At 50.6% G+C, this 27,103-nt stretch overlaps 1 protein-coding gene across 2 annotated transcripts in view; it reads left to right on the top strand.

The window, feature by feature from the left end:
* The window catches only part of ZC3H3 (zinc finger CCCH-type containing 3), a 204,275-nt gene that overhangs the window by 59,483 nt on the left and 117,689 nt on the right, over nt 1-27,103 (top strand). For both annotated transcript variants that reach the window (XM_056522897.1, XM_056522898.1), the window contains one exon: nt 9,395-9,539. In XM_056522897.1, coding sequence (XP_056378872.1) covers nt 9,395-9,539 — 145 coding nt within the window. The remainder of the gene's footprint in view (nt 1-9,394; nt 9,540-27,103) is intronic.

Genomic DNA, 27,103 nt, shown 5'->3' with positions numbered 1-27,103 from the left:
GAAGCACTTATCTGGTTTCCTCACGGTTACGGCTGATCCTCGGGGGATCTGGTTATTTTAAGAGACCTTGTCTAACAATTCGGGTTTGTCCAAAGTAAAAGCAAAGTCAAGTGGTCATGCGCTGTGATCTCCGACATCATCCCAAATAATCTGCAGATCAGACATATCCATCATGTGGTCGTGGAGAAAATTAAGTAAAACTGCTGTGTACGGTATATGTCACCATCCCGAACCGTAGCTCATAAGGGGAAGATTCTCCGGTGTCACATCCTGGGGTCTTCACAATGATACATAATTGTGTTCTACATCCACAACATCTTCACATTGGGGTCTTTACTGCCAACTAAGCAAGATGAGGTTATAATGGGGACCCATTGGTTTGTTGTGTTGTACATTATCACAGCAGATGTGATGATACAGGATTGTGTTGTACATCCACGCATCAATTGTAATTATATATAATTGTGTTCTACATCCACAACATCTTCTTCACATTGGGATCCTCGCAGCCAACTTAGCAGGAGATGAGGTTATGGTGGGGACCCATTGGTTTCCGGAGCTGGTCATACACATTAGCATTTGACAAGATCAGCTAACCATCTAATGTGTATGGGGCTTCCCAATTCTCCCCTGATGACAAATTTCAGTACAGAAAAGCGTCGGTCACATTGGATTTGGATTGGAATGCATATGTATGTGGGGATCAAGAGTGAGAGAACTCTCCTGGACCTCCAAAAATATGGTCCTTTTAGTACCAAAACTAGATTCCTCCATGAGGCCATCAGATCTGGTCTTCCCTACTGAGATCATGTCACCTCTGCTCTGGATTGTGGAGGTGACTTTACACTGCTACAGCTGATAACTGGCATTGTGCACTATGCTCTCAGGCTTGTTTGCATCGGCTTAGACGTGAAGACCCCAATCCATGACCAGTCCGTCCGCCTGGGAGTTGTAGTTTTGCAACAGCTGGAGGCCCTCTGATTGGGTAACACTGGCCTTGCTGGATATGTTGGTGTTATTCCTGTACTTTAGCGCCCTCTATCTGGCCCACTGACACCACTCAGCGAGCTATAAATGTGAGATGCCCGAGGAAGTGGTAAGATTGAAATAGGCACCAGGGGAGGAGGGTGCCAGAAAGTAATAGTCCACGGCAATAAAGATACATAGCACTGTATAAATATCCGAAGCCGGGCCAGGCCGGACTGATAATGAGAGCGTTCTATATAAAGCCAGTGTCGGGTGTGAGCGGGCTGTGTCCATTGTAAAACTGGGGCTTACTGGGGAGATATGGGGACATTATCACAAAGTGACGACCCCTCAGCGGGATCATTTAGCCCAGGATAGGGAAATTAACATTGGTCAGTCTTTAGGGACAGTCAGAATAATTATCACCTCATCCTCCAGAAGAACCATGAATATCCTAAACACCAAAACCTGAAAAGACTTCTCCCTGTGATCACAGTCTCTGGCACAGGAACACCTTAAAGTAAATCTCCACCTTTTATCATCTTATTTTGGGACTGCACATGATTGTGTTGTAGATCTACACCAGTGTTTCCCAACCTTTTTTGTCTCGGGGCACCCGAGGGGTGTACATGGGTGACAGAGGAGTGTACATGGGTGGCAGAGGGATGTAGAGGAGTGTACATGGGTGTAGAGGAGTGTACATGGGTGTAGAGGAGAGTACAGAGGGGTGTAGAGGAGTGTACATGGGTGACAGAGGGGTGTAGAGGTGTGTACAGGGGTGACAGAGGGGTGTAGAGGAGTGTACATGGGTGACAGGGGTGTAGAGGGGTGTACATGGGTGACAGAGGGGTGTAGAGGAGTGTACATGGGTGACAGAGGGGTGTAGAGGAGTGTACATGGGTGACAGGGGTGTAGAGGAGTGTACATGGGTGACAGAGGGGTGTAGAGGAGTGTACATGGGTGACAGATGGGTGTAGAGGAGTGTACATGGGTGACAGATGGGTGTAGAGGAGTGTACATGGGTGACAGATGGGTGTAGAGGAGTGTACATGGGTGACAGATGGGTGTAGAGGAGTGTACATGGGTGGCAGAGGGGTGTAGAGGAGTGTACATGGGTGACAGATGGGTGTACATGGGTGACCGAGGGGTGTAGTGGAGTGTACATGGGTGACAGGGGTATAGAGGAGTGTACATGGGTGACAGATGGGTGTAGAGGAATGTACATGGGTGACAGATGGGTGTAGAGGAATGTACATGGGTGACAGGGGTGTACATGGGTGACAGAGGGGTCTAGAAGAGTGTACATGGGTGACAGGGGTGTAGAGGAGTGTACATGGGTGACAGGGGTGTAGAGGAATGTACATGGGTGACAGGGGTGTACATGGGTGACAGAGGGGTCTAGAAGAGTGTACATGGGTGACGGTGTAGAGGAGTGTACATGGGTGACAGATGGGTGTAGAGGAGTGTACATGGGTGACAGATGGGTGTAGAGGAGTGTACATGGGTGGCAGAGGGGTGTAGAGGAGTGTACATGGTTGACAGATGGGTGTACATGGGTGACAGAGGGGTGTGGAGGAGTGTACATGGGTGACAGGTGTGTAGAGGAGTGTACATGGGTGACAGATGGGTGTAGAGGAGTGTACATGGGTGACGGGTGTAGAGGAGTGTACATGGGTGACAGAGGGGTGTAGAGGAGTGTACATGGGTGGCAGAGGGGTGTAGAGGAGTGTACATGGGTGACAGAGGGGTGTAGAGGAGTGTACATGGGTAACTGAGGGGTGTAGAGGAGTGTACATGGGTGACAGAGGGGTGTAGAGGAAAGTACATGGGTGGCAGAGGGGTGTAGAGGAGTGTACATGGGTGACAGAGGGGTGTAGAGGAGTGTACATGGGTGACAGAGGGGTGTAGAGGAGTGTACATGGGTGGCAGAGGGGTGTAGAGGAATGTACATGGGTGACTGAGGGGTGTAGAGGAGTGTACATGGGTGACAGATGGGTGTACATGGGTGACAGAGGGGTGTAGAGGAAAGTACATGGGTGGCAGAGGGGTGTAGAGGAGTGTACATGGGTGACAGATGGGTGTACATGGGTGACACAGGGGTGTAGAGGAGTGTACATGGGTGACGGGTGTAGAGGAGTGTACATGGGTGACAGATGGGTGTAGAGGATTGTACATGGGTGACAGATGAGTGTAGAGGAGTGTACATGGGTGGCAGAGGGGTGTAGAGGAGTGTACATGGGTGACAGAGGGGTGTAGAGGAGTGTACATGGGTGGCAGGGGGGTGTAGAGGAGTGTACATTGGTGACAGAGGGGTGTAGAGGAAAGTACATGGGTGGCAGAGGGGTGTAGAGGAGTGTACATGGGTGGCAGAGGGGTATAGAGGAGTGTACATGGGTGACAGAGGGGTGTAGAGGAGTGTACATGGGTGGCAGAGGGGTGTAGAGGAGTGTATATGGGTGACAGAGGGGTGTAGAGGAGTGTACATGGGTGACAGATGGATGTACATGGGTGGCAGGGGGGTGTAGAGGAGTGTACATGGGTGACAGATGGGTGTACATGGGTGACAGAGGGGTGTAGAGGAAAGTACATGGGTGGCAGAGGGGTGTAGAGGAGTGTACATGGGTGACAGAGGGGTGTAGAGCAGTGTACATGGGTGGCAGAGGGGTGTACATGGGTGACAGAAGGGTGTAGAGGAGTGTACAATGGTGACATATGGGTGTACATGGGTGACAGAGGTGTAGAGGAGTGTACATGGGTGACAGAGGGGTGTACATGGGTGACAGAGGGGTGTAGAGGAGTGTACATGGGTGACAGAGGGGTGTAGAGGAAAGTACATGGGTGGCAGAGGGGTGTAGAGGAGTGTACATGGGTGACGGGTGTAGAGGAGTGTACATGGGTGACAGGGGGGCATCGGGGGTGACGGGTTGAAAGGAGTGACAAGGTGGTAACAGGGGTGACAAAGGGACAGGGGTGTACATGGGTGACAAGGATGTGGTCAGAGGGGTGGACAATGGGGGGTGAACATGGGTGACACGGGGATGGACAGGGATGACAGAGGGGTGGACAAGGGTGATAAGCAATTAAAAGAGGGGTGGACAGGGGTGACAAAAAAGTGTGGACATGGGTGAGGGGGGAAGATGGACATGGGTGAGGGGGGAAGATGGACATGGGAGAGAGGGGGGATGGACATGGGAGAGAGGGGGGATGGACATGGGAGAGAGGGGGGATGGACATGGGAGAGAGGGGGGGATGGACATGGGAGAGAGGGGGGGATGGACATGGGAGAGAGGGGGGGATGGACATGGGAGAGAGAGGGGGATGGACATGGGAGAGAGGGGGGGATGGACATGGGAGAGGGGGGGATGGACATGGGAGAGAGGGGGGGATGGACATGGGAGAGAGGGGGGATGGACATGGGTGAGGGGGGAAGATGGACATGGGTGAGGGGGGAAGATGGACATGGGAGAGAGGGGGGATGGACATGGGAGAGAGGGGGGGATGGACATGGGAGAGAGGGGGGGATGGACATGGGAGAGAGGGGGGGATGGACATGGGAGAGAGGGGGGGATGGACATGGGAGAGAGGGGGGGATGGACATGGGAGAGAGGGGGGGATGGACATGGGAGAGAGGGGGGATGGACATGGGTGAGGGGGGGATGGACATGGGTGACAGAGGGGTGTAGAGGAGTGTACATGGGTGGCAGAGGGGTGTAGAGGAGTGTATATGGGTGACAGAGGGGTGTAGAGGAGTGTACATGGGTGACAGATGGATGTACATGGGTGGCAGGGGGGTGTAGAGGAGTGTACATGGGTGACAGATGGGTGTACATGGGTGACAGAGGGGTGTAGAGGAAAGTACATGGGTGGCAGAGGGGTGTAGAGGAGTGTACATGGGTGACAGAGGGGTGTAGAGCAGTGTACATGGGTGGCAGAGGGGTGTACATGGGTGACAGAAGGGTGTAGAGGAGTGTACAATGGTGACATATGGGTGTACATGGGTGACAGAGGTGTAGAGGAGTGTACATGGGTGACAGAGGGGTGTACATGGGTGACAGAGGGGTGTAGAGGAGTGTACATGGGTGACAGAGGGGTGTAGAGGAAAGTACATGGGTGGCAGAGGGGTGTAGAGGAGTGTACATGGGTGACGGGTGTAGAGGAGTGTACATGGGTGACAGGGGGGCATCGGGGGTGACGGGTTGAAAGGAGTGACAAGGTGGTAACAGGGGTGACAAAGGGACAGGGGTGTACATGGGTGACAAGGATGTGGTCAGAGGGGTGGACAATGGGGGGTGAACATGGGTGACACGGGGATGGACAGGGATGACAGAGGGGTGGACAAGGGTGATAAGCAATTAAAAGAGGGGTGGACAGGGGTGACAAAAAAGTGTGGACATGGGTGAGGGGGGAAGATGGACATGGGTGAGGGGGGAAGATGGACATGGGAGAGAGGGGGGATGGACATGGGAGAGAGGGGGGGATGGACATGGGAGAGAGGGGGGGATGGACATGGGAGAGAGGGGGGGATGGACATGGGAGAGAGGGGGGATGGACATGGGAGAGAGGGGGGATGGACATGGGAGAGAGGGGGGGATGGACATGGGAGAGAGGGGGGGATGGACATGGGAGAGAGGGGGGGATGGACATGGGAGAGAGGGGGGGATGGACATGGGAGAGAGGGGGGGATGGACATGGGAGAGAGGGGGGATGGACATGGGTGAGGGGGGGATGGACATGGGTGAGGGGGGAAGATGGACATGGGTGAGGGGGGAAGATGGACATGGGAGAGAGGGGGGATGGACATGGGAGAGAGGGGGGATGGACATGGGAGAGAGGGGGGGATGGACATGGGAGAGAGGGGGGGATGGACATGGGAGAGAGGGGGGGATGGACATGGGAGAGAGGGGGGGATGGACATGGGAGAGAGGGGGGATGGACATGGGTGAGGGGGGGATGGACATGGGTGAGAGGGGGGGAATGGATATGGGTGAGGGGGGGGATGGATATGTTACAGTACCTTAAGCAAGCCATTTTTCTTCTCTGTTCTTCACCAACTCAGGGCTCCGGCAGGGCAATTATTCACTGCACCGCAGGGGGACGCTTGGGCACGGGTCACTACACCGGCCCGGCGCAGCTTCCGCATACTTCCCCTCTCTGGGACGCAGGGGGAGGGGGAAGCTAAGGGATGCTGGGGGACGTAAGGGTACGCTGAGGCCTTGAAAAGCAGCCCCTGATCATGTGTCTCCTCCTCCATGTGACTGATCACTTGACGGTGACATCATCGCAGGTCCTGTTACAGCCTCAGGCGCACGCACAGCCCACACAAACTTCCCTTCCCCCTGCTGCGCCGGAGAGGGAAATAAAAAAAAAAGTATATATATATTATGACAGCAAAATCCCGCGGCACCCCGGCAGTGCCGAACGGCGCAACAGTAGCGATTACTTAGGATTGGGGATTGAAGTTACCTTATCGCGCGCTCCTAGTGCGATGGCGGGCGCCATCTTGGATCCTAATGCGCACGCGCAATGATGTTACGCGTCCGCCAATGTCATTGCGCTGAAGCGCATGTTTATGCGCGTGCGCAGAAGGAGTCACAAAAAGTTGTAAAGTTTTGAATCCCAGGGCACGCATGCGTGATCAGCGAGAGCCGACGGCATTATAGAGCGCCGAGCGCGCATGCGCAGATGCGCGATCGGCACAGTGCAGATAAACAGTAAATTACAGGAAATGGAGCTACCAAAATATTGCAAATCTTCTCCACACTAGTGCGTGCAATATATACAAAGGATATATGAACAAGAATTAATAAAAATTCAGTCAAAAAAATTGTGAAGTGTGTGTATGTGTAGAAACATGTATGTGAGAGGAGTGTTGTGAATGTGAATAATATAAAGACATATATAAACAAAAATCATGTAATGGGCTGGTGTGTGTGGTATACATGTGTAAGGAACAACATATTAAGGACTTATAATGGAGTGGTCCAGACAGCAGATGAGATTACACAGGATCATGTTGTACATCCACACAGCAGTGGTCTTTACAGAAGATTGTGTTGTACATCCACACAGCATATGCGATTACACAGGATTGTGTTGTACATACACACTGTAGTAGGTATTACTTAGGATTGTGTTTTACATCCACACAACCTATGTGATTACACAGGATTGTGTTGTACATACACACTGTAGTAGGTATTACTTATGTTGTGTGGATGTAAAACACAATCCTATGTGATTACACAGGATTGTGTTGTACATACACACTGTAGTAGGTATTACCAAGGATTGTGTTGTACATCCACTCAGCATATGTGATTACACAAGATTGTGTTGTACATACACACTATGGTAGGTATTACTTAGGATTGTGTTGTGCATCCACACAGCAGATGTGAATACACAGAATTTTGTTTTACTCCAGGCATCAGTAACAGTTACACAGAATTGTGTTGTGAATCCACATAGCAATATAAATTATACAGGATTGTGTTCTACATCCACACATCAGTAAGAATTACATATGATTGTGTTGTGAATCTACATAGCAGTATAAATTGCACAGGATTGTGTTTTATATCCACACAGCAGAATAAATTGCACAGGATTGTGTTGTACATCCACACAGCAGTATAAATTGCACAGGATTGTGTTGTACATCCACACAGCAGTATAAATTGCACAGGATTGTGTTGTACATCCACGCAGCAGTATAAATTGCACAGGATTGTGTTTTTCATCCACACATTGGTAAGAATTACACAGGATTGTGTTCTACATCCACACATGAGTAAGAATTACATATGATTGTGTTGTGAATCTACATAGCAGTATAAATTGCACAGGATTGTGTTTTATATCCACACAGCAGTATAAATTGCACAGGATTGTGTTGTACATCCACACAGCAGTATAAATTGCACAGGATTGTGTTGTACATCCACACAGCAGTATAAATTGCACAGGATTGTGTTGTACATCCACGCAGCAGTATAAATTGCACAGGATTGTGTTTTTCATCCACACATTGGTAAGAAATACACAGGATTGTGTTCTACATCCACGCAGCAGTATAAATTGCACAGGATTGTGTTGTACATCCACACAGCAGTATAAATTGCACAGGATTGTGTTGTACATCCACACAGCAGTATAAATTGCACAGGATTGTGTTGTACATCCACACAGCAGTATAAATTGCACAGGATTGTGTTTTTCATCCACATATTGGTAAGAAATACACAGGATTGTGTTCTACATCCACGCAGCAGTATAAATTGCACAGGATTGTGTTTTTCATCCACACATTGGTAAGAAATACACAGGATTGTGTTGTACATCCACACATCAGTATAAATTGCACAGGATTGTGTTGTACATCCACACAGCAGTATAAATTGCACAGGATTGTGTTGTACATCCACACAGCAGTATAAATTGCACAGGATTGTGTTGTACATCCACGCAGCAGTATAAATTGCACAGGATTGTGTTTTTCATCCACACATTGGTAAGAAATACACAGGATTGTGTTCTACATCCACACATGAGTAAGAATTACATATGATTGTGTTGTGAATCTACATAGCAGTATAAATTGCACAGGATTGTGTTTTATATCCACACAGCAGTATAAATTGCACAGGATTGTGTTGTACATCCACACAGCAGTATAAATTGCACAGGATTGTGTTGTACATCCACACAGCAGTATAAATTGCACAGGATTGTGTTGTACATCCACGCAGCAGTATAAATTGCACAGGATTGTGTTTTTCATCCACACATTGGTAAGAAATACACAGGATTGTGTTCTACATCCACGCAGCAGTATAAATTGCACAGGATTGTGTTGTACATCCACACAGCAGTATAAATTGCACAGGATTGTGTTGTACATCCACACAGCAGTATAAATTGCACAGGATTGTGTTGTACATCCACGCAGCAGTATAAATTGCACAGGATTGTGTTTTTCATCCACATATTGGTAAGAAATACACAGGATTGTGTTCTACATCCACGCAGCAGTATAAATTGCACAGGATTGTGTTTTTCATCCACACATTGGTAAGAAATACACAGGATTGTGTTGTACATCCACACATCAGTATAAATTGCACAGGATTGTGTTGTACATCCACACAGCAGTATAAATTGCACAGGATTGTGTTGTACATCCACACAGCAGTATAAATTGCACAGGATTGTGTTGTACATCCACGCAGCAGTATAAATTGCACAGGATTGTGTTTTTCATCCACACATTGGTAAGAAATACACAGGATTGTGTTGTACATCCACACATCAGTATAAATTGCACAGGGTTGTGTTTTTCATCCACACATTGGTAAGGATTGCATTGCGCCTCCACGCTGCAGTAGAGATTTTATTGCATCCATCATCCGTTTTTTTTCTCTTTCTGCAGCCTCCTCCCCTTTGTCTCTGAAGACCTCCTCCTCCTCCAGCCGGGTGATAAATACCCGATACAGGATTGTAAAAAGAAGTGGTACTCCGCCCCTGGGGACCTCACCTTTATCTACACTCAACTCCTCTCTGAACTGGAGGACGCGGTGAGTCCTGGTGAATGTTTAGTAATGTGTTCCGGATCACAGGGCTGAACGTCTAGTTCCGAATGCTGGGTACGGGCTACGGGGGTCGTGACGTCACACCCCACCCCCTCAATGCTAGTCTATGGGAGGGGGCGTGACGGATGTCACGCCCCCTTCCATAGACTTGCATTGTGGGGGGGGGGGGGGGGTGATATCATGAGGGGCGTGGCCGTGATGTCACGACCCCCGCACCCAGCGTTCTGAACTAAACTTTCCGGACGCTGGGGCAGTGGAGTACCCCTTTAAGTCTTACAGTGGGGGGATGTAGTCATGTGTTCTGTCCTCTACACTGCACGCTCCTCACATTGTATGTTGTGACTAGTTATGTATAAGGGGATTTATTCTTGTCCTGTGCTTTTTATGCCCATCTTGATGTGTCTCATAACTCCTTGGCTGCAGCTGCCTGACGCTGGTACAACCGTCCACCCAATATCCCTCTGTCCTTTTCGGTGTCAGTTTTACACAGCGCCCCCGTGTGATCGCCCTGGTGTCTGGCAGTGTCTGCTGCATCCAGAACAGGAGCCGTGTATGTCAGTGACTGCGCTCTCCTAACACATTAGCAGCTGGACATTTTGTCACGTCATGCGCTGTCCCTTCCAGAATGTGACTCCTGCGGAGCGCTGTGTCCTTTATCCTGCGCACGTCTTTTATTCCCACATTTCTTTGCACTTTCATAAGCAAACTTCTGGACTTTTATTTTACCATATGTGAAGCTGTGACCCCCACCGAAATTATGGAGAGTCAGGATCAGTGCCCGACCCCATAGACTCCATCAAAGACATCTGCACTGAAGTCTATGGGAAGTGCAGAAACATCTCTGCTTGCTGTCCAGCTTTGTGGATACATTGAAGCAGTCTGTTCGAATAATAAAGGAGTAGCACAGAGATGATGAGGGGAGTAGTGTCAGGGGATGATGAGGGTAGTAGTGTACCGGGGGATGATGAAGGGGGTAGTGTCGGGTAATGATGAGGGGGTAGTGTTGGGGGATGATGAGGGCAGTAGTATCGGGATGATGAGTGGAATGGTGTCGGGGGATGATGAGGGGACTAGTGTCGGGGGATGATGAGTGGAATGGTGTCGGGGATGATGAGGGGGGGTAGTGTCGGGGGATGAGGGGGGATGATGAGGGGGGTAGTGTTGGGATGATGAGGGGGGTAGTGTTGGGATGATGAGGGGGGTAGTGTTGGCATGATGAGGGGGTAGTGTTGGGATGATGAGGGGGGTAGTGTCGGGGAATGATGAGGGGGGTAGTGTCGGGGAATGATGAGGGGGGTAGTGTCAAGGGATGATGAGGGGGGTAGTGTCGGGAGATGATGAGGGGGGGTAGTGTCGGGGGATGAGGGGGGGATGATGAGGGGGGTAGTGTCGGGGGATGATGAGTGGGGTAGTGTCGGGGGATGATGAGGGGTAGTGTCAGGGGAGGATGAGGGGGTAGTGTCGGGAGATGATGAGGGGGGTAGTGTCGGGGGATGATGAGGGGGGTAGTGTCGGGGGATGATGAGGGGGTAGTGTCGGGGGATGATGAGGGGGGTAGTGTCGGGGGATGATGAGGGGGGTAGTGTCGGGGGATGATGAGGGGGATGATGAGGGGGGTAGTGTCGGGGGATGATGAGGGGGGTATTGTCGGGGGATGATGAGGGGGGTAGTGTCGGGGGATGATGAGGGGGGTAGTGTCGGGAGATGATGAAGGGGGGTAGTGTCGGGAGATGATGAGGGGGGGTAGTGTCGGGGGATGAGGGGGGGATGATGAGGGGGGTAGTGTCGGGGGATGATGAGGGGGTAGTGTCCGGGGAGGATGAGGGGGTAGTGTCGGGAGATGATGAGGGGGGTAGTGTCGGGGGATGATGAGGGGGGTAGTGTCGGGGGATGATGAGGGGGTAGTGTCGGGGGATGATGAGGGGGGTAGTGTCGGGGGATGATGAGGGGAGTAGTGTCGGGGGATGATGAGGGGGGTAGTGTCGGGGGATGATGAGGGGGGTAGTGTCGGGGGATGATGAGGGGGGTAGTGTCGGGGGATGATGAGGGGGGTAGTGTCGGGGGATGATGAGGGGGGTAGTGTCGGGGGATGAGGAGGAGGGTAGTGTCGGGGGATGATGAGGAGGGTAGTGTCGGGGGATGATGAGGTGGGTAGTGTCGGGGGATGATGTGGGGGATAGTGTCGGGGATGATGTGGGGGATAGTGTCGGGGGATGATGAGGAGGGTAGTGTCGGGGGATGATGAGGTGGGTAGTGTCGGGGGATGATGAGGTGGGCAGTGTCGGGGGATGATGTGGGGGATAGTGTCGGGGATGATGTGGGGGGTAGTGTCGGGGATGATGTGGGGGGTAGTGTCGGGGGATGATGAGGAGGGTAGTGTCGGGGGATGATGAGGTGGGTAGTGTCGGGGGATGATGTGGGGGATAGTGTCGGGGATGATGTGGGGGATAGTGTCGGGGATGATGTGGGGGGTGGTGTCGGGGGATGATGAGGGGGGTAGTGTCGGGGGATGATGAGGTGGGTAGTGTCGGGGGATGATGTGGGGGATAGTGTCGGGGATGATGTGGGGGATAGTGTCGGGGATGATGTGGGGGGTGGTGTCGGGGGATGATGAGGGGGGGGGTGTCGGGGGATGATGAGGGGGATAGTGTCGAGGGATAATGAGGGGGGGGATAATGAAGGGGGGGGATGATGAGGGGGGTAGTGTCGGGGGATGATGAGGGGGATAGTGTCGAGGGATAATGAGGGGGGGGATAATGAAGGGGGGGGATGATGAGGGGGGTAGTGTCGAGGGATGATGAGGGGGGATAATGAGGGGGTAGTGTCGAGGGATGATGAGGGGTTAGTGTCGGGGGATGATGAGGGGGGGATGATGAGGGGGGTAGTGTCAGGATGATGAGGGGGTAGTGTCGGGGGATAATGAGGGGTTAGTGTTGGGGTGATGAGGGGGGTAGTAACAGGGGATGATGAGGGGGGGTAGTGTTGGGATGATGAGGGGGGTAGTGTTGGGGGATGATGAGGGGGGGGTAGTGTTGGGATGATGAGGGGGGTAGTGTTGGAGGATGATGAGGGGGGGTAGTGTCGGGGAATGATGAGGGGGGGGTAGTGTTGGGATGATGGGGGTATTGTCGGGGGATGATGAGGGGGGGGTAGTGTCGGGGGATGATGAGGGGGGGTAGTGTCGGGGGATGATGAGGGGGGGGTAGTGTTGGGATGATGGGGGTAGTGTCGGGGGATGATGAGGGGGGTAATAACAGGGGATGATGAGGGAGTAGTCTTTAGTGAGTTCTCTCTGTGCCCTGAATAGATGGCCCTGACTCCTGGGTGCCCTGAGCCCATACTGTACATAGCATCTCTCTAGCACCATAACAGCTGTGCCCTCCAGCATGCGCCCACCGTATCCCCCCTCCTGCCTCCCCGGCTCATCTTATATTGCCGATAATAATAATGGGGGTGTGAAGTGTTTAGGAGGGGCAGCGGGGTGGGTGGGGGTTTTGCGGGGGTGACTGGATGAGAAGCTTCAGCCTCATGTATCTTTGTGCGGAGCAAAACACATGTCCAGACGTGGGGGTCATTTACTAAAGGACGATGGGATGGAGCACAGATTATTACTATGGGGCCTTGTCAGTGCTGCGTGTTGTCAAGTACGGGACCCCTTTACATGTGAAAGCTGCTGTTATCTCTATGGGATCAGTGTATAAAATTGTTATACCCTCCCCTCCATCTCTGTCTGTATACTGCTGCTGTTATCTCTATGGGATCAGTGTATAAAATTGTTATACCCTCCCCTCCATCTCTGTCTGTATACTGCTGCTGTTATCTCTATGGGATCAGTGTATAAAATTGTTATACCCTCCCCTCCATCTCTATCTGTATACTGCTGCTGTTATCTCTATGGGATCAGTGTATAAAATAGTTATACCCTCCCCTCCATCTCTATCTGTATACTGCTGCTGTTATCTCTATGGGATCAGTGTATAAAATTGTTATACCCTCCCCTCCATCTCTATCTGTATACTGCTGCTGTTATCTCTATGGGATCAGTGTATAAAATAGTTATACCACTCCCCTCCATCTCTATCTGTATACTGCTGCTGTTATCTCTATGGGATCAGTGTATAAAATAGTTATACCCTCCCCTCCATCTCTGTCTGTATACTGCTGCTGTTATCTCTATGGGATCAGTGTATAAAATTGTTATACCCTCCCCTCCATCTCTATCTGTATACTGCTGCTGTTATCTCTATGGGATCAGTGTATAAAATAGTTATACCCTCCCCTCCATCTCTATCTGTATACTGCTGCTGTTATCTCTATGGGATCAGTGTATAAAATAGTTATACCACTCCCCTCCATCTCTATCTGTATACTGCTGCTGTTACCTCTATGGGATCAGTGTATAAAATAGTTATACCACTCCCCTCCATCTCTATCTGTATACTGCTGCTGTTATCTCTATGGGATCAGTGTATAAAATAGTTATACCACTCCCCTCCATCTCTATCTGTATACTGCTGCTGTTATCTCTATGGGATCAGTGTATAAAATAGTTATACCACTCCCCTCCATCTCTATCTGTATACTGCTGCTGTTATCTCTATGGGATCAGTGTATAAAATAGTTATACCACTCCCCTCCATCTCTATCTGTATACTGCTGCTGTTATCTCTATGGGATCAGTGTATAAAATAGTTATACCACTCCCCTCCATCTCTATCTGTATACTGCTGCTGTTATCTCTATGGGATAAGTGTATAAAATAGTTATACCACTCCCCTCCATCTCTATCTGTATACTGCTGTTATCTCTATGGGATCAGTATATATAGTAGTTATATTGCAGAGAGAGGGAGAGGAGTCTGATCACTGCACCTGGTCATATAATTGTGCGCCTAGTGCTAGAGGTCAGCCAGGTGAACTCATTAGACTCATATGTGAGAAGGGTCGTTCATGGGAAATGAAGGCAGCATAAGGAAATCATTTCAGAGATTGAATTGGGATCAGTATGGCTGAAAACCCTATTCCTTGCCACATCAGCTAAAACAGGTAGGCACAAGGCATACACAAGAACCTCAACATTATTCTGTAATAACAGTCTATGCTACACTATATAAGCCAGTGTTTCTCAACCAGGGTGCCTCCAGCTGTTGCAAAACTACAACTCCCAGCATGCTCGGACAGCCTTTGGCTGTCCGAGCATGCAGGGAGTTGTAGTTTTGCTACAGCTGGAGGCACCCTGGTTGGGAAACACTGATATAAGCTCTGGCTTTCCTAGATGTGGCTCCTTCCTCCAGTGATGGGGCTTAAAGGGGTACTCCGGTGGAAAACTTTTTTTTTTTTAATCAACTGGTGCCAGAAAGTTAAACAGATTTGTAAATTACTTCTATTAAAAAATCTTAATCCTTCCAGTACTTAGTAGCAGCTGAATACTACAGAGGAAATTTATTTTCTTTTTGGAACACAGAGCTATCTGCCGACATCACGAGCACAGTGCTCTCTGCTGACATATCTGTCATCTCTGGACAGTTCTTAAAATGGACAGAGATGTCAGCAGAGAGCACTGTGGTCATGATGTCAGCAGAGAGCTCTGTGTTCCAAAAAGAAAATAATTTCCTCTGTAGTATTCAGCAGCTACTAAGTACTGGAAGGATTAAGATTTTTTAATAGAAGTAATTTACAAATCTGTTTAACTTTCTGGCACCAGTTGATAAAAAAAAAAAAAGTTTTCCACCGGAGTACCCCTTTAAGCCCCATCACTGGAGGAAGGAGCCACATCTAGGAGAGCCAGAGCTTAGATCAGTGTTGTAGTTTTCCAACAGCTGGAGGCACCCTGGTTGGGAAACACTGGCTTATATAGTGTAGCATAGACTGTTATTACAGAATAATGTTGAGTTTCTTGTGTATGCCTTGTGCCTACCTGTTTTAGCTGATGTGGCAGGAAAAGGGTTTTCAGCCATACTGATCCCAATTCAATCTCTGAAATGATTTCCTTCTGCTGCCTTCATTTCCCATGAATGACCCTTCTCACATAGGAGTCTAATGAGTTCACCTGGCTGACCTCTAGGCTAACAATTATTTGACCAGGATTTGCAGAGAGAGGGGGAGGAGTCTGATCACCGCACCTGGTCATAGAATTGTGTGCCAGGTGAATTTAAGTTTTCCACCGGAGTACCCCTTTAAGCCGTCATATCAGGACCGGGCCAAGAAGACCGAGGCCTGGGGGGCATCGCGGGGTCCGGAATTATTCCCCGGTCATGCCTCGGGCGCCCATGAGGTTAGGTCCCGGCGTCCTTTCCCATCAAGCCTGACAAATCTCCGTCCTCCTCCTCCTTCCCCTCATGAACCATTACAGGAAATAGATGAAAGTATATTTTCGATGAATTTTACGGCGTTTTTTTCAGTAATATTTTTGTTTTAAATAGATTTATAAGCGGCTCGGGAAGCGTTCACCCAAATTTATGAAGATAATTTTCGCTCTGTGGATAAGGTTAAATTTACACCTGCTATTTCCATATTAATTTGCGGGGGCTAAGTGGATCTAATTTTCCTCCTCTCCGCTATCTGGTGAACACGGCCTTTCCTAATGCAATTTCCCCCTCCGTAAATCACCGCGATCACCAGTCATGATCAAGTTAAATTAACTTAAATTAATTTACTTAATAAGAGTTCCAGATCATTGTGAACAAGCCGGAGATTTATGGCCGCCCCTTCCGCTCCCACCTCCCCGCTCCTGGCTCCGTCTTCGCTGCTGCCGGGTCTGTAGAGTGATGGCAGCTACGTGCGTGATCAACATTGGCGCAGGTTACATGACTGTCAATAGTAACATCAACAGAAATGGTCACCACCCAGCTTTTCCAGGATCCTGACCTATTCATCTGTAGATTAGAATTCTAGTACTGCAGTGAGGACTGATGCAGAGTATAGAGGGGGAGTAATGGATGGAGCAGTGCAGGGAAGTGTTGTCTTATCTGTCATTTCAGATCATTGGAAAGCTGGGTGACACCTCTATATGCATTACAATGGTGCCGTTAAGAGTAGTTGTGCCGTATCCACCAGTCAAGTCCAGAGCTGCACTCACTATTCTGCTGTTACATCATGTCTTCTCCTCCAGAGCTGCACTCACTATTCTGCTGTTACATCATGTCTTATCCTCCAGAGCTGCTCTCACTATTCTGCTGTTACATCATGTCTTATCCTCCAGAGCTGCACTCACTATTCTGCTGTTATATCATGTCTTATCCTCCAGTGCTGCACTCACTATTCTGCTGTTACATCATGTCTTATCCTCCAGAGCTGCACTCACTATTCTGCTGTTACATCATGTCTTATCCTCCAGAGCTGCACTCACTATTCTGCTGTTATATCATGTCTTATCCTCCAGTGCTGCACTCACTATTCTGCTGTTACATCATGTCTTATCCTCCCGAGCTGCACTCACTATTCTGCTGTTACATCATGTCTTATCCTCCCGAGCTGCACTCACTATTCTGCTGTTACATCATGTCTTATCCTCCAGAGCTGCACTCACTATTCTGCTGTTATATCATGTCTTATCCTCCAGTGCTGCACTCACTATTCTGCTGTTACATCATGTCTTATCCTCCAGAGCTGCACTCACTATTCTGCTGTTACATCATGTCTTATCCTCCCGAGCTGCACTCACTATTCTGCTGTTACATCATGTCTTATCCCCCAGAGCTGCATTCACTATTCTGCTGTTACATCATGTCTTATCCTCCAGAGCTGCACTCACTATTCTGCTGTTACATCATGTCTCATCCTCCAGAACTGCACTCACTATTCCGCTGTTACATCATGTCTCATCCTCCAGAGCTGCACTTACTATTCTGCTGTTACATTAGATCTTTTACTCCGGTCACATAATTTTGTTGATAATATATACATTTTTACTCTAATCCACAATCCTTTTATAAATGTTTTTGGGTTCCCCTTTAACCTGAGGGAAGGCTTTTCAGGATGCACCCCGAGAGTCATGTGCTTGGCGGCCTCCTCCGTCAAAGTGTGTCAGCAGCAGGAATTTCTGTCAGCAGCTCCGGGAAAAGCTGTGAAACCCTCATGGTCGTCACCCAAAGTGTCCATGATCAGAAACCAGATCTGATCCACTTCACACCCTGCGCCCGTCCCCTCCCCCGGCCCGCGGGCACGTCCACTCGGTGAGCCTGGATTCCATTACTCACACTTCACCACGTTGGAGATGAGGGGCCGGGGCCGGGCACGTTGGCATAATATGATAAGGGGGCAGCGTATTAAATCATGCTGAATTTACGACTCCGGACCTCATCACCCCTCACATCTGGGCATTCCTCAATGACCACATGTGATCCGATGAGAGTTATCCCCCCGCTGATCATTGTGTATCTATAACTCATAAACAACAACATTAAAGGACAACTCCCCCTAACATGACCTACCAAAAGTGCCTCAAGAAAGGACAACCAGTGACCGGGGCCATGATTAGGGGAGCCCTGATGTGTAAGAGGGGGTGGAGTCCTGTCTGCTCCGATCCCACAAATGACCTGCTGTAGAGCAAACTGCTGAAAAACATCCGGTTGTCTTTGATAGAAAGTATTCAGATAACACAGGACATGTATGGGGCCCCACAGGCTGGTCAGATCCCACAGGACATCACAGCTCTGTGTATGGGGCCCCGCAGATCAGTCAGATCACACAGGACATCACAGCTGTGTATGGGGCCCCACAGGCTGGTCAGATCCCACAGGACATCACAGCTCTGTGTATGGGGCCCCGCAGATCAGTCAGATCACACAGGACATCACAGCTGTGTATGGGGCCCCACAGGCTGGTCAGATCCCACAGGACATCACAGCTCTGTGTATGGGGCCCCGCAGATCAGTCAGATCACACAGGACATCACAGCTGTGTATGGGGCCCCGCAGACCGGTCAGATCACACAGGTCATCACAGCTGTGTATGGGGCCCCGCAGACCGGTCAGGTCACACAGGACATCACAGCTGTGTATGGGGCCCGCAGACCGGTCAGGTCACACAGGACATCACAGCTGTGTATGGGGCCCGCAGACCGGTCAGATCACACAGGACATCACAGCTGTGTATGGGGCCCCGCAGACCGGTCAGATCACACAGGACATCATAGCTGTGTATGGGGCCCCGCAGACTGGTCAGATCACACAGGACATCACAGCTGTGTATGGGGCCCCGCAGGCTGGTCAGATCATACAGGACATCACAGCTGTGTATGGGGCCCCGCAGGCTGGTCAGATCACACAGGACATCACAGCTGTGTATGGGGCCCCGCAGACCGGTCAAATCACACAGGACATCACAGCTGTGTATGGGGCCCCGCAGACCGGTCAGATCACACAGGACATCACAGCTGTGTATGGGGCCTCAAAGACCGGTCAGATCACACAGGACATCACAGCTGTGTATGGGGCCCCACAGACCGGTCAGATCACACAGGACATCACAGCAGTGTATGGGGCCCCGCAGACCGGTCAGATCACACAGGACATCACAGCTGTGTATGGGGCCCCGCAGACCGGTCAGATCACACAGGACATCACAGCTGTGTATGGGGCCCTGCAGACTGATCAGATCATACAGGACATCACAGCTGTGTATGGGGCCCCACAGACCGGTCAGATCACACAGGACATCACAGCTGTGTATGGGGCCCCGCAGACCGGTCAGATCACACAGTACATCACAGCTGTGTATAGGGCCCCGTAGACCAGTCAGATCACACAGGACATCACAGCTGTGTATGGGACCCGCAGACTGGTCAGATCACACAGGACATCACAGCTGTGTATGGGGCCCTGCAGACCGGTCAGATCACACAGGACATCACAGCTGTGTATGGGGCCCCGCAGACCAGTCAGATCACACAGGACATCACAGCTGTGTATGGGGCCCCGCAGACTGGTCAGATCCCACAGGACATCACAGCTGTGTATGGGGCCCGCAGACCAGTCAGATCACACAGGACATCACAGCTGTATATGGGCCCCACAGACCGGTCAGATTACACAGGACATCACAGCTGTGTATGGGGCCCCGCAGACCGGTCAGATCACACAGGACATCACAGCTGTGTATGGGGCCCGCAGACCGGTCAGATCACACAGGACATCACAGCTGTGTATGGGGCCCCGCAGACCGGTCAGATCACACAGTAGATCACAGCTGTGTATGGGGCCCCACAGACCGGTCAGATCACACAGGACATCACAGCTGTGTATGGGGCCCTGCAGACCGGTCAGATCACACAGGACATCACAGCTGTGTATGGGGCCCCACAGACCGGTCAGATCATACAGGACATCACAGCTGTGTATGGGGCCCCGCAGACCGGTCAGATCACACAGGACATCACAGCTGTGTATGGGGCCCCGCAGACCGGTCAGATCACACAGGACATCACAGCCGTGTATGGGGCCCCGCAGACCGGTCAGATCACACAGGACATCACAGCTGTGTATGGGGCCCCGCAGACCGGTCAGATCACACAGGACATCACAGCTCTGTATGGGGCCCCGCAGACCGGTCAGATCACACAGGACATCACAGCCGTGTATGGGGCCCCGCAGACCGGTCAGATCACACAGGACATCACAGCTTCTAACAGCACAGGGCTATGTAGTCCAGGTTTTAGAATCATGGCACATGCCTATCGGGTCTGGTCCTCGGGAGACACATCACTGGGCTTTGAGGTCCTGGCTTTGGAGGTCACTCACATCACAGGGTATGGGGTACAGGTCTAAGGGGTCACATCACAGGGTATGGGGTACAGGTCTCAGGGGTCACATCACAGGGTATGGGGTACAGGTCTCAGGGGTCACATCATAGGGTATGGGGTACAGGTCTCAGGGGTCACATCACAGGGTATGGGGTACAGGTCTCAGGGGTCACATCATAGGGTATGGGGTACAGGTCTCAGGGGTCACATCACAGGGTATGGGGTACAGGTCTCAGGGGTCACATCACAGGGTATGGGGTACAGGTCTCGGGTCACATCACAGGCTATGGGGTACAGGTCTCAGGGGTCACATCACAGGGTATGGGGTACAGGTCTCTGTTGGACACATCACAGGTTATGGGGTACAGGTGTCAGGGGTCAAATTACAGGTTATGGGGACCAGGAATTGTTCTGAGTGGAGAGAGAGGAGTAAGTTACTCTCAGACTCCTCTGGCAGCAGCTTATCTCTCCAAAAATAAGCTTAGGTATTGAATCCACTGTGTGTGATCCTTCTCTCCTCAGACATCTGTGGGGGGAGTCAGGACGCCATTTGATGGTTGTCTGGTTCTGCACAAATTGGGAGTACCAGCTGCCTCCAGGATATGTTGTTAGTGTTACTTATATAATGCAATATAATGTATAATGTAGCGGTTCTTGTGTATACCTTGTGCTTACCTGTTTTAGCTGATGTGGCAGGCATGGGGTTTTCAGCCTCACTGATTCCTATTTCAGAACAGAAATTATTTTCTAATTCTGCCTACATTTCCCAAGAATCCTCTGCCTGGGTGTGAAGTCTCATCACTGCATCTGCTCATTTAATTAGGCCGATGAGGATGGAGGTCACCCAGGTGAACTGAATACTCATAAGTGGGTTATTTTTGTCTTGATCTGGGATCCATCTTTATCTTTGCTGTAGTTGTGACATTTCATTCATGGATCGGATGATACCTGCCGTCACTGTGTGATCCCCTCTCGGGTTTTGTGGCCCGGTTGATCTGTCCTTATTATTAGTCATTTTTGTTGTACACAACGAGCGGTTAAACTTTTCGTCCTACTTTATAACGTCCTATTTTCCTGTAATGTTTCTATTAAATCCGTTGGTGACATGAAAGTGCTGTGTAAATCCTGCGCCTCCTCTGAACTGGGGGTGGGGTGGGGGGTAATTTGCCGTCTAATAATCTCGGCCGGAGCATTTAAGCCGCGGCGGCGAAGATGACATCTCATTAAAGCTGATGGGCACCGTCACCCGCGCTCTCGCCGCGCTTTAATCTGTGTAATGAGTAGAACAGAACTTCTCATTGTCTCACACGAGAAGCCCATGACATGTCCCCCACTAATCCGGCCTGTGTGAGCGTCAGCTTCTGGGGTTCAGCACAATGCTCCGTCCTTATCGGAGGGGAAAGAAGAAAAAGAACGCGCGCTAATCTCACAGAGAGTGTCAGCCGCTTCCCTGTCACCTCCGACACTAGACAGCCGCCCTCGCTGATATAAAGGCTGCACATTTCATATGTTTATATGGAGAATTCTGTAACCCTGTAAATTCTGCGATCTACCAGGTAGGTGCAGGATTATCAGACGTTCTGAATTATCAAATATTCTGGATTATCAAAGATTCTGGATTATCCAACAGCCCTAGAACGGTTTATCTAGATCACTTATAAGGGTAGAGAACCTTCAGGAAGACCGGGAGCCTGAAATACCGAAAGGTTTGTTTATGCCATATTATTATAGGGGTGCTCCGCCCCTAGGCATCTTATCCCCTAACCAAAGAATAGGGGATAAGATCTGGGGACCCCCGCGATCTCGACTGCGGCACCCCAGACATCCGGTGCATGGAGCGAACTTCGTTCCGTGTGGAATGACTGGCGATACGGAGGCTTGTGATGTCACGGTCACGCCCCCCTCAATGCAAGTCTATGGGAGGGGGCGTGGCGTCCGCCACGCCCCCTCCCATAGACTTGCATTGCGGGGGTGTGGCTGTGATGTCACAAGCGGGGCGTGGCTGTGGCCTCCGGCGCTACACCAGACGCTCTAAACAAACACCGGGTGCAGCAGGGAGATCGAGGGGGGTCCCCAGTGGCAGGACCCCCGCGATCAGACATTTTATCCCCTATCCAAAGGATAGGGGATAAGATGTCTAGGGGGGGAAGTACCCCTTTAAATCTTCTGGATTATAAAACGTTCCGCCACGCCGCCTCCAATAGATTTGCATTGAGGGGGCGGAACCGTGACATCACGAGTAGGGTTCGACCGATATCGATTTTTTTAGGGCCGATACCGATAATCTGTGACCTTTCAGGCCGATAGCCGATAATTTATACCAATATTCCGGTATAAGTTATCGGCTATTCCCCCCCCCCCCCCCCCCCCCACGGCCCTGCAGAAGCCGCTGCAGCAGAAGCGTGCGCTTTAAATCAATGAACTGCAGCGACTTTTGCTGGGCCAGAGACTCCCGCGGCCGCCCGCTTTTCTCCCCCTGCCTGTCCTAGGGTCCTCCTTAGTCCAACCACCACCACCGCCGCTGCCCCATTGCCTCCCCCATCCCCGGGGCATTATTGGCAAGGTAATTGCTGATACCGATAATGTCCAAAATCGTGAATATCGGCCAAACCGATAATCGGTCGATCCCTAGTCACGAGCCTCCGGCACTCCACCCGACGCTCTAAACAAACACCGGTTGCAGCAGGGGGGTTGAGGTGGTCCCCAGAGCAGGACCCCCGCGAACAGACATCTTATCCTCCTATCCTTTGAATAGGGTATAAGATGTCTAGGGGCAGAGTACCCCTTTAAATCTTCTGGATTATGAGACAGACCTAGGAGGATCTGCATGTCCGACGTGTAAGAACCTTCAGGAAGACCAGGAGCCCAGAATACAGGATCATCTGCGATAATTGCTGAATTATCACATTTACCATATATCAAACATCTCTGGATCAGATCTATACAAATCCCCAGTAGGATTAGAGGACCTGTAGGATTCCTACAGACACAACTTTTGGTCGTTCGTTTTATTTACTTTTTGCCTAAAGGATAAACTCTCTGATAATCTGACACTTGTTTCCAGTACAGGAGAAGTCGTCTGGACAGCGATCACTATTTATACATTTAAGAATCTGCCATGTGCCAAATCTTGTCCTCTAGTCACAGTCAGAGCTGCATTCCACGTTCTGCCAGCGTCCTGTAGTTGGTGTATGGCGCCCCTGTCATGCCTGGGGACTTCCAGACACTGTACCTTTATAAATGTATCAATTACATTTTTCCCATCCTCTTTGGTCACCATTAGAGGTTCTGCAGTTTCTTTGGCGCGCTCTGAGGACCCCCACCCCTGCTCTAGAAGGCGACATACTACACTTCCTCTCTTGGATCCGGTGCTGCCCGATCTTCCTCTACCGCTCAGTTTAGTCAGGACGTTGTGCGTATCGGTGAGGACACAACATCTGTTTCAGGATGAAGCCGGGCATTGTGCGACGCGCAGCTGCCGCCGTGTCACTGGCCGGTTATCATCCGCACAATCTCGTCACGCCAATTTGGGGCACATTTCACGGCCAATTTGCATCTCCTTCCAGTTTTCCACAGATATTATTTCTGCCATCCGCAGGCAGCTGGACCCAGTTACTGTAACAAGAGAATTCACGCGCTGGTGACCTGACGTGCCCGCCGCCAGCCATGTTGTCAATCTCACGTGTATTTTTTTACGGATTGATTCCGGATCATCAGATCGTTTTTGTAATAAATGTTTACAGGAACATGAATCTGAGCTGGATTATCAGATGTTCTAAGATTTCTGCATTACTAGGTGAAGATGGATCATGTGTGTTGGCATGTGGGGATTATCACACAGCTGGGAGATGTGGGGGTGGATAATGACGAGGATAGATGTGGGGTAGAAGTAGATAGGGGTAGGTAAATGTGGTAGAGGTAAATGGGGTAGATGAAGGGTAATAGGGAATAAATGGGGGCTGAATGTAGATGGGGTAAATTGGGGATAAGTGTGGGTTTGAGGTAGGTTGGGGTAGATGTTGATTAAGATGAAGGGTAGCTGGGGAATAGATGTAGGGGGGCTGTAGATGGGAGGATAGATGTGGGGTGGATGTAGATGGGGGATAGATATGGGGGGAGGTGGATGTGGGGTAGATGGTGGATAGATGTGTGGTTGGTGTAGATGGGGGATAGATGAGGGGTAGATGTGAGGTGGATGTAGATGGGGGGAATAGATGTGAGGTGGATGTAGATGGGCGGAATAGATGGGGGGTAGATGTGGGGTGGATGTAGATGGGGATAGATATTGGGGTGGATGTAGATGGGGAGGTAGATGTTAATGGGGGATAGATATTGGGGGGGGTGAATGTAGATGGGGGATAGATATTGGGTGGTGGATATAGATGGGGGGATATATGTACCCCGGATCCACCCCGGATGTAGATGGGGGATAGATATTGGGTGGGTGGATGTAGATGGGGGATAGATATTGGGGGGGTGGATGTAGATGGGGGATAGATATTGGGGGGTGGATGTAGATGGGGGATAGATATTGGGGGGTGGATGTAGATGGGGGATAGATATTGGGTGGGTGGATGTAGATGGGGATAGATATTGGGTGGCTGGATGTAGATGGGGGATAGATATTGGGGGGTGGATGTAGATGGGGGATAGATATTGGGTGGGTGGATGTAGATGGAGGGGATAGATGTGAGGAGGGATAGATGTGGGGTGGGTGTAGAGGGGGGGATAGATGTGGGGTGGGAGTAGAGGGGGGGGGGGTAGACGTGGGGTGGGTGTAGAGGGGGGGATAGACGTGGGGTGGGTGTAGATGGGGGGGATAGATGTGGGGTGGGTGTAGGTGGGGAGAATAGATGTGGGGCAGATGTAGATGGGGGATAGACGTGGGGTGGGTGTAGATGGGGGGATAGACGTGGGGTGGGTGTAGATGGGGGGATAGACGTGGGGTGGGTGTAGATGGGGGGATAGACGTGGGGTGGGTGTAGATGGGGGGATAGACGTGGGGTGGGTGTAGATGGGGGGATAGACGTGGGGTGGGTGTAGATGGGGGGATAGACGTGGGGTGGGTGTAGATCGGGGGATAGACGTGGGGTGGGTGTAGATGGGGGGATAGACGTGGGGTGGGTGTAGATGGGGGGATAGATGTGGGGTGGGTGTAGATGGGGGGATAGATGTGGGGTGGGTGTAGGGTGGGTGAAGATGGGGGCATAGACGTAAGGTGGGTGTAGATGGGGGGATAGACGGGTGGGTGTAGATGGGGAGGGTAGATGTGGGGCAGATGTAGATGGGGGGTGTAGATTGATATAATATAGATGGGGGTGGATGTAGATTTGGGGTAGAGGTAGATGTTGTGTAGCTCATATTTGTGCAAGGTTCCTCCTTTATGTCTATAAGGGTATGTTCTCACTGCAGAATTCCCATCAGTGTGAAGAGGTCTTCCGCGAGACCCGTTCACACTGCGGCAATTCAGTGGCGGACAATTCCGCCGCTGAAATTTATCCGCGCAAAGAAAGAACATGTTCATTCTTTGTGCGGAAGTCCGCGAGCACTGCATAGTTGTTAATGGTGACGGCGCAGTGCCACAAGGTCCTACCGCCACCGCCAGCTGACAGGCTTAATCTCCGTAGTGTCAATCTCTTTGGTAAACTCTGTCTTTTGGTGTGGATTTTATGAAATGGCAGGCAGGATTGGTAGTGAGGCTTATCATTCCCTTCCTGGCTAGTCCAGGTTTTCAGTTAGGCTTCAGTCAGCACAGGTGCTGAAGCCAATCATTACTGGGCTTTCAAAAGGGTGTAACCCAGTCTGCAGGGAGAGGCTGTGAGATCGCTGGAGCTCTGCTGGGAGTTGGAATCCTGATGTTTTCAGCTTCAAGTCTTGTGCAACACATTGGATGCCTAATGGGCACTTTGGCTCACCAAGATGCAACTCAATACAAAACTACAATTCCCAGAATGCTGGGAATTGTAGTTTTGCATAATGGTAGTTGTAGACTTGCAACAGCTGGGGGGGCCATGGGTTGAGGACCCTGCCTTACAACATCTAATCCCTGTGCTGTATGTGATCTCTGTATAAAATATTCCGTGCTCTGTGAGATCCTGGGGCCTCTGTCCAGTCTGTGGGGTCACCTCTATGTAAACGCCTCCTCCTCCTAGGTCAAGTTGTGCGTTTCACCCCCCTACAAACATATCTAGCGTCATTGACCCCGAGCCCATCTCCTGGAGCGTCATCAATTAACGAATACACCAGGTGCCCCCCTTCCCCCACCCCCACCCTTGCTGCTCTGCGCACTTAATGTGACCTTAATCTGACGTGACTAATTTAATTATCATAGCCGAGGTACGAGAGCAGAGGTGATAATGAGAGCGAGGTGCGGCGGGCGATATTAATAACCGTGCGATACGAGAGGCCGCGCTCAGCCCATTGCTGGAGCGGGACCTAAAGCCATTGTGAAGCTGCGTCGCATGAGGCGCTATTAAACGCTTTTATGTTCCATATTTATATGTATATTTTTATGACTGCGCACAACGATCGGGATGGAAGGGGGATTATGGGGACAAAAACGAAGATGGACGGGGAATTGTGTAAGGGGGATAGTGACCAGGTGATCAGTGGGGTCACTGTAGCCTTTCAATTGGCTGCTTACAAGTCACATTAGGAAGCACTCACTATTTCCGATTGTTTTCTGGTGCAAAAAGTGGCCTATGCAAAAGGGGTGAGATGTGACATCTGTAAGAATCCTAAATATTCTGGAAAACAAACTGGAAAAGGGTCCAGACCTGGCCGATCACCCACGGATAGATGTAGACTTG

The sequence above is a fragment of the Hyla sarda genome, chromosome 5 (genome assembly GCF_029499605.1).
Source record: "Hyla sarda isolate aHylSar1 chromosome 5, aHylSar1.hap1, whole genome shotgun sequence".
NCBI classification, from domain to species: domain Eukaryota; kingdom Metazoa; phylum Chordata; class Amphibia; order Anura; family Hylidae; genus Hyla; species Hyla sarda.
Note: the sequence above shows the minus strand (reverse complement) of the source record. Positions and strands in the feature narration are given on the sequence as shown.